General features: G+C 29.1%; 1 protein-coding gene across 1 annotated transcript; it reads left to right on the top strand.

Annotated features, from left to right (window-relative positions):
• The first annotated feature begins 513 nt into the window (after nucleotides 1–513).
• LOC107625582 (Haloacid dehalogenase-like hydrolase (HAD) superfamily protein) lies at nucleotides 514–3,844 on the top strand. The gene is made up of 9 exons (XM_016328258.3): nucleotides 514–681; nucleotides 1,417–1,498; nucleotides 1,602–1,667; nucleotides 1,757–1,854; nucleotides 1,950–1,987; nucleotides 2,112–2,199; nucleotides 2,330–2,650; nucleotides 2,915–2,980; nucleotides 3,436–3,844. Exons 2-9 carry the CDS (start codon nucleotides 1,435–1,437, stop codon nucleotides 3,586–3,588), a joined length of 894 nt encoding a protein of 297 aa, XP_016183744.1. The 5' UTR covers nucleotides 514–681; nucleotides 1,417–1,434; the 3' UTR covers nucleotides 3,589–3,844.
• The last annotated feature ends 4,493 nt before the right edge of the window (nucleotides 3,845–8,337 follow it).

Genomic DNA, 8,337 nt, shown 5'->3' with positions numbered 1-8,337 from the left:
TTGGAAGTTAATAATTTTTAGTATTTTTGGTTATTATTTAACCAATATAAATATTAAATTATCTTTAATAAATAAATTTTATTAATTTTTTATATATAAATTTTAAAAAATATAAATACAAACTATATTAATTTATATATATAAATTTTAATAAATATAAATTATTATTAATTAAATACTGATAAAAAATAATAATATTGGATGTAGCATTCTTCTTTTACCTCCCCCCTCTCTTGTTATTTTACAACTATTTTACTATTTATTCCTTCTATAACAGCAACATGTAAAGAAGAAATCAAACTTTGATTCCTATTAAAAAAAAAATTAGAAAACACTTAACGAAATTGAATTAGCTGTCACTTTCTTGGAGAAGTGAATCATATAATAATCATTGTACTAGTTTCATTGGTTATTGTATTCCACAATTAAACGTAATTGAATAAAAATAAAAATAAAATTGTAATGCAAAAAAAAATTGTATATTATTCAAAGACTCCTTCCACAGATACAAGCAACCTCCTTTGCCTATATAAACCCCCTCTTGCTTCTATTGTTCTTCCCCCCTCCTCTTCTTCCTCTTCAATTCAATTACCCTTCTCTCTCTAAAAGCTTTTTGCTTCTTCATTCCCTCTTCTTTTGGCCTTAAAATCCATCACTTGTTGTTCTTATTTCCCTTTTTGGGTAAGCTTAAAAGCTTCATTATATATGTTCTTCAATGCTCTAGCATTTTTTTTTTGTTTCCCTTCATAATTCTCTTTTGTCATTGCCACCAATAATCCTTTACCCTTTGGCTTCATGAACCTTGATCATTGAACACAATTTATTATTGAAATCCATGACTATTACCAAGATTATGGAACCTAATGTTTTGAATATAGAAACCATATATACCATGATATGATGAGACTTTCTATAAAATATGCATTACCTTAAAGTGTTCTTTTTTCTTTTTTTCCCCACCTTTTTCCCCATTAAAGAATCTGTTTCAGTTCAATCGTGAACAGTTTGTGTCAAATGAGCAAAAATTTATAATAAAAGTTGGTGCACTTTGGGAAGTAAATTTGCTCTGCTCTCAAGAAAACTCTGTTCAGAATATTATAATAACTTTGGATATCCTTTTCTTGTGGCTGCAAAATTTTCACAATTGAAAGAAACTCTTTTTTTTTTTTACTCGTAACTTTTTAATGACTATAAACCTATTCCACTTGTTGTGGATTGTCCACTCAGAAAATTAACAAAGCCTTATCCCAAATGGATTGAAGTGGCCCCCTTTGTTGTATTTTTTGGTGCTAATCTGAGTCAATTGAAGCAATCATTTAAAGACATGAAGTTCTATAGATTTGAAGAATCTATAAATTCTTTGCAAGTTCATGAACTTATCATGCTAACATTGTTTTCTTATGTTCTGTGTTTAAGGTTTCCGAATCGATCGACATGGAGTATGAGAATCGCTTCAGACAACAAGCCGAGAGGCCGAAATATGATTGCCTTCTTTTTGGTAATCCTTTGCAATAATACCATTTTGTTTCATCAAGTTCTAAATTTTGAGAAATTTAGATTTTGGGGTATGTTGTGACTAACTATTGAACTTTTTTATGCAGATTTAGATGATACTTTGTATCCTCTAAGTTCTGGTCTTGCAAAATCATGCCTCCAAAATATTAAAGGTATGATAGAGTAATCTCATTAATAATGTTTCTCTATTATTGTTGCTTATTTGTTGATATTGACATGAGGGGCATAATTGTAATTTTAGATTACATGGTTGAGAAGCTTGGCATAAACCCAAGCAAAATTGATGACTTGTCCAACCTTCTTTACAAGAACTACGGCACAACTATGGCTGGTCTAAGGGTATGCATGACTTTTTGCTTATTTTTCCTTGTCATTTCTTTGGTTCTTCCATTGTTGAATTCTCATAACTTAATTGTTTTCTAACTTTTATTCAGGCTATTGGATATGACTTTGACTATGATGAATATCATAGGTATCTTCCTCACCTTATTTTTTTTCTCTAATTTTACTATTTTAGTATATTCGAGACAGTTACTAAACAGGTCCAATCTAGACTTTGAAATTTGACATTGACTTTTGAATTATGCATTATACAGTTTTGTCCATGGAAGATTGCCTTATGAGAATCTAAAACCGGACCCGGTGCTAAGGAACCTTTTACTCAGCCTTCCCTATAGGAAACTTGTAAGTAGTGTTGTTCATGGAAGCAATGAGACATTATACAAACCTCCATTTATAAACGTTAATCCAAACACACACTATATAATTAGTGTTCATGATGATCTAAATTTTGGTGTATAATTTTGTTCTTTAGATCTTCACTAACGCGGACAAGGTCCACGCGGCGAAGGCGCTAAGCCGGCTCGGATTAGAGGACTGCTTTGAAGGAATCATATGCTTTGAGACTCTTAATCCAATCCACAAGACCAGTGTCTCTGATGATGAAGATGACATTCTGTTTCTTGGATCATCAAAGAACAATGCTTCAAGAACCTCACAAATCTTTGATATCATTGATCACTTTTCTAAACCAAATCCCACTCATGTGTTGCCAAAGACACCAATAATTTGCAAGCCATCAGAGAATGCAATTGAATTGGCTCTTAAGATTGCCAATCTTGACCCCCAAAGAACTGTAAGAAAATAAATCATTTTCGGCTTTATTTTCTTAAGAAATCAGCTTCTATATATTTGCCTACTCTTTACAAAATAAAATACGTAATTTGAATTTTTAATTTTAAATAAAAATTTTGAAAAGATAGAAAATAGAAAATGTTTTCTCAAACAAAACATACCCATATCTTCTTGAGCAGTCAAATTATCATCATGAGATTTTGTTACATCTTAACCTTTTTAGGTGTTTGCTTACATATTCTTTGGTTCAATGTGTCACTTTCAGTTGTTCTTTGAGGATAGTGTCCGCAATATACAGGCTGGAAAACGTGTGGGACTTCACACTGTCTTGGTAAGTCACTGGAAATTTTTTTTGCTGTGTACCACTACAATTTCCTCTTTGAAATTTCATTAGCTAACTTTTTATTTTTATATCACAATAAAAATTAACCCATAAAATCTGACTCCAGGAATTTAACTAAACTAGTCCTCAAAAAACTAACTTAACCGATTTTGTAACCAGTCGAGTTTTTTATGACAAAAAAAAATTGGTCTATAAATTGGTCTTTAAAAAAAAATTGCGACTACCAACAAAGTCATACAAGTTAGTCGCTAATTCATCGCTAAATAAGAAATTAGCGATCGATTTAGTGACTACCACAAAAACTATTTCAATTGGTTGCTAAATTGATGGCTAATTTTCGATTTAGCTGCACGTACTTGGTAGAGTAATAATTTTATTTATAAATTGGGATGTATTTTTATTAATCATGAGACCTTATTTATTGATTGTTACAAAAAATCCAGGTTGGTACATCTCAGAGAGTTAAAGGCGCAGATTATGCATTGGAAAGCATTCACAACCTTAGGGAAGCAGTGCCAGAACTATGGGAGGCTGATATGAAATCTGAAGTTGCATACTCTGGGAAGCTTGCTGTTGAGACATCAGTCACTGCTTAATCAAAGAAATATTTGAAGAAATTAAAAAAAAAGGAAGAAGAAAAGAAATGGAAGAAGACCCCCCTAATCATTGTTCAGTTGATGATGAAACTGAAAATCCAAATCACCAAAAAGGAAAAAAAAGGAAACAAAATGACAGATGGTCCAATTGGGTTATTGGGGGATTCCCCAACTTTCAGCTGTAGTTGATGTAGATGCTTTGTTCAGAATCTCTTCAGATTTAAAATAATAAAATTATCAGTATATTCAAATAAAATTTTCTTTTTTTTCTTTTTTTAATAAATAAATAAATAAATAAATAAGTATACATAGAATGTTTAAAACTAATTAAAAAATAAACAAATTCTAAAAATCGAATCGATTATTGAATCGGTAAAATTAAAAATTTAAAAGTTCAAAAAATTTTTATTGAGAATTAACTAGAATTAAATTAAATATAATATAATATATATATTTTATAATTAAAAAAAATTATTTTTTTATTTATTATTTTAAATTGATTAACTTCTAAAAAATCACACTGATTTAATTGATAAATCTATTTTTTGAAAATTTTTTATTTTTAACCGATTCTTATCAATTAATTGTTACTTCGAACCTGATTAGTCTTACTCTTATGGGTGAGAATTCTGATTAATCAGATCGAACTAGTTGATTGGGTTCTTAGAACCATGGGAATTACCTTCCTCTTTTACCAAAACCCGTTTGAAGCTTGTTGTATTATTAAATTATAATTATTGATGAAGTGAATTAACCAATGTGAACACAACATCTAATAAATTAAGTGTCTTGGAGGTGGAAAATTGAATTGAAAACATAACAAAATTGAGTCGCAATTTCTTGTTGTGAATTGCTCACGCAAACATTTGTAATTTGGAAGCTGAAATGGTCAAGTTCCCCTGCTCGTCATTCGGTATTATTTTATTTTATATAAAACTACTAAGTTAAGCAAGTTTCATGATTTATAATCATTTAATGACATGTTTAACATGCGTAAGATTAAGTGGTTAAATAAAATTTAAAGAAAGAACAGAGGTATTTGAGTGGTATATATGCAATTTGTTTCTTTTATTATTCTAAACTTGAACTAAAGCTCCATCGTCGTCATGATTCATCAAGCATGATAAATTGATAACTTAGGGTTATAAGAAACGAACCAATCAAAACTATAATAATAATAATAATAATAATAATAATAATAATAATAATAATAATAATAATAATAATAATAATAATTCTTTTTATATGCCAACGAACTATAATTCAAATGGTATAATCTTCTCACTTTATTTATAAATCTCGGATTCAAGTTTCACTTCTAACTTAAAAAAAAAATCTTTCTATATTCTTAACAAAGAGGACACCATTCTAAAAATGCTCTTATTTGACAAAGACAATTATATGTATTTTTTTTTTCAAAAAAAAATCCTCTAATTTTGATAATAATTTAATTAACTCAATAATATTTACAATTGTACACAATAACATAGAAATTCAAAAATTATATAATATATTTTTTCATGAAAATATTGAATTAATAGCTAGGCAGGAAATAAAATTTATTGAGTAATATCTTAAATAATTAAAATAAATTAAAAAAATATGATATAAAAATATATTACTCTTTTTAATTTAAAATTTATTTAAAAAACAGTACAACATTTTTTCGTGAACATCATCAATTCATGCATAAACGTACACATTACATAAACTTGCATGCTTATCTCTTCGAACTGATAAAGAAACAAAAAAAAAATAGAAAGAGAGAGCATAATTATAACATGCTTACGTGGTTGCGCCAATTATTAGATTACTTGAAAGATATAAACAGCTGACGTCAACTCATCAAGTATTTTAAAATGATGACAAGTTATATATGGTATGAACAAATTAATTAAATCTCATGAGTCATGGTACCAATCATTGATACTACAGTTGTACATAAACAAGGTACACTTATATTATACAAATTAATCATTAATATAAAATATATATTAAAAATAAATTAAATAATATATATTTATATACAAATATATAATAATTAAATTAATAATAAATTTTTTTATAAACATAACAATTTTGTATATCATAATAATGATTATAAGGTAAACTTATAAAGTCTTGAAAAATAAAGATAAATACGGAGATCAATTATTAGTTGTAAAAATACTCAAATTTTAATCTCTTAACCAAATTAAATAATTATGTAACATAAAGAAGAAAAAAACAATTTATTACCTTTTTATGCTCATTATTTTTTGAAAAAAAATTAGAAATAAAATATTTTTCATAATCAATCAATATTTTCTTAAATTTTTTTGTTTCTTTCTATTTAAATAAGTTCTTCGTTCCTGCTTGTTTTTAGTTTTGGTCTTTTTAACTTTCTTTTGATTTTTGTCTAATAAATTTTAAAAATTTTAGTTTTAGTTATTACTGTTAACTTATTTTGTTAAATAATAATATAATAGATTCAATACTGATGTGATGTATGTAATTTTAAAGTTATGGTCTTGTAAGAAAATGAGAGAGAGAAGGAGAGTGAGAAACACAGAGAGTGATAGAACTAAGTAACATTGTAGGGATTGAAGGTTTGGAATTGAGAAGAGTACTGTCGTCTGAAAAACAAGTTATTTTTTATTTTTGTAGATCATCTTCCTGAATATATATATCGAACAAGGAATTGTACTACTTGTTCAACTGGAATGGACGTATAAATGATATATATCTATTTCGAAAACAAAAAATGGTAATATATACATTTTTGCGTTCATACGGTATACAACAAAGGGTGGGGCTATGAAGGCTACTGCAGAAATGAATAGAATAAGATTACGAGAAAAGGTTGTTTCGGTAGGAAAAGTTAGGTATGGATGAATGAAGTAAAGGATATGAAGAGACATCGTGAGGCTGGCAACGTTCAAAATATTATAAAGCATCAATCTCAACAAGAGGAGAGTAAAAGGAATTCAGGGATGAATGTGAAAGATTTGAGGAAAGAGAAAAAAAAAATCTCCATGGCAATGGGTGGACAAAGAAGATGGAAATACCCATGGTTAAAGAGAATTTAGACTGGCTACAAAGGAGTTTAGTAGGCGAGACGACGAAGGCTATTGACTATAATTCTTTGAAGGCCATGATTGGGAAGAATTTGCCTCAAGTTGTGCAAGTACAAGAAATAGGAGCGTACAAATCACTCCTGACTTTTGTTAGTGTATTGCATATAGAAGAAGCCTTCACGTTCAAAATGAATAATCTTTTGCAATTTTTCTATAGTGTATGGAGATGGAAAGAGGAGGAATGAAGTAAAACTCGAAGGGTGTGGTTAGAGTGTTTTGGTGTTCCTTTGCATACGTGGTCAGTGGAGACGTTTAAGATGATAGGAGGCCAGTGGAGAAAAATAATTGGGTGTGACAAAGCCACAGAATCATGCATCTCATTTAGTGTAGGCGTGTGCAATTGATACTTGTATTATGGACATAATCAACGAGTGGATTCACATCACAATAGGTACTAGTGAATTCGATGTTCTAGTAAAAGAAGTTGGCCATGAGAGCTACGGATTGAATTGCAAACTGGAAGAGTTAGGTGAATTTTGTCCTACAAGAACATGCGGGAATTTGGTTGCTAGAGGTACAAGTTTCATAGCTCCGGTGGAGAGCAAAGATCCCTTGGTAGAGTTGGTGATGGCGGAATCAAGGGAGAAAATAGCAGAAAAAGGTAAATTAGTAATTTTAGAGTCTATTTTGAAGGAATGGATTAATTACAATTCAAATCAGGATCACGTTTAAAGGGTAATGTATCATGCTCATTGACGGAGGAAAAATGTCGGTAAAGATTTTTACAAAAATATCGCATTGCAAGTATAGTTCTAAACTGACAATTAAACCTCAATTAACGTTTAGATTGTTTGTCACTTAAGCAAACCAAATAAAATTAACCGAAGAATTTAAACCTCGGGTCGTCTCTCAAGGAATTGCAGGGAAGTGTACTTATAATTGGTTATAAAAAAATATTTTTGGGGGTTTTTTTTTAATGTTGAACAAGAAATGTAAATAACAAGAAAATAAACTAACAATTAAGAAAAGTCTTAGCAAGGGTTGAGAATTGAAATTCCTATCCTCATAATCATCGTCAATTGTGATGGTAATTACTTTTTGTTTTCACTTAGTTAACCTCTAACAATTGAAGAAAAGTCAAGTGAGTAAAATCAACTTAACTTCACAAGTCCTAATCAAAGACTAGATTTAGTGAAACTTAAGCCAACTAGCAACTTTCAATCTCCAATCAACAAGAGACTTTGACAACTCAAGAGTCTCCGAATTACTCAATGCAAGCTAAGAACATAAAAATCTAATTTAAAATCCAACCAAACATTTTATCAAACACTTGGAAGGCATAAAATAAAAATATAGAAAACTAACAAGACATAGCAAAATCTAAGATTAACAATTGCAAGAGGAAACAATAACAACAAATTAGAGAAAGCAATCATAAACATGAAAACATATATTGCATTAATATGGATTAAAGGCAACAAGAAGAATTCATAAACTAAATTGGCAACATAAAGGAATCAACAAGAGAAGGAGATAAACTAAAGTACAAAAACAAATAAAAATAGAAGAAAACTAAATTAAAGTAAGGTAAAAATCTGAATTTGAGAAGGAACAAGACTAAAAACCCTAAAACCCAGAGAGAGGAGAGAGCCTCTCTCTCTAGAATTCTACATCTAAACCTATGTGTGAATGA

This window comes from Arachis ipaensis, chromosome B2 (assembly GCF_059453495.1).
Source record: "Arachis ipaensis isolate K30076 ecotype BB chromosome B2, ASM5945349v1, whole genome shotgun sequence".
In the NCBI taxonomy this organism is placed as follows: Eukaryota; Viridiplantae; Streptophyta; class Magnoliopsida; order Fabales; family Fabaceae; genus Arachis; species Arachis ipaensis.
The sequence above is the reverse complement of the archived record's forward strand: the minus strand, read 5'-3'. Positions and strand labels throughout refer to the sequence as shown.

What these genes read in the sequence shown, in the direction of transcription:
- LOC107625582 (XM_016328258.3), top strand. Translation starts at nt 1,435, where the DNA reads ATGGAGTATGAGAATCGCTTCAGACAACAAGCCGAGAGGCCGAAATAT. An exon ending in ATATGATTGCCTTCTTTTTG is followed by an intron (nt 1,499 to 1,601) that starts GTAATCCTTTGC and finishes TTTTTTATGCAG; the next exon opens with ATTTAGATGATACTTTGTAT. An exon ending in GCCTTCCCTATAGGAAACTT is followed by an intron (nt 2,200 to 2,329) that starts GTAAGTAGTGTT and finishes TTTGTTCTTTAG; the next exon opens with ATCTTCACTAACGCGGACAA.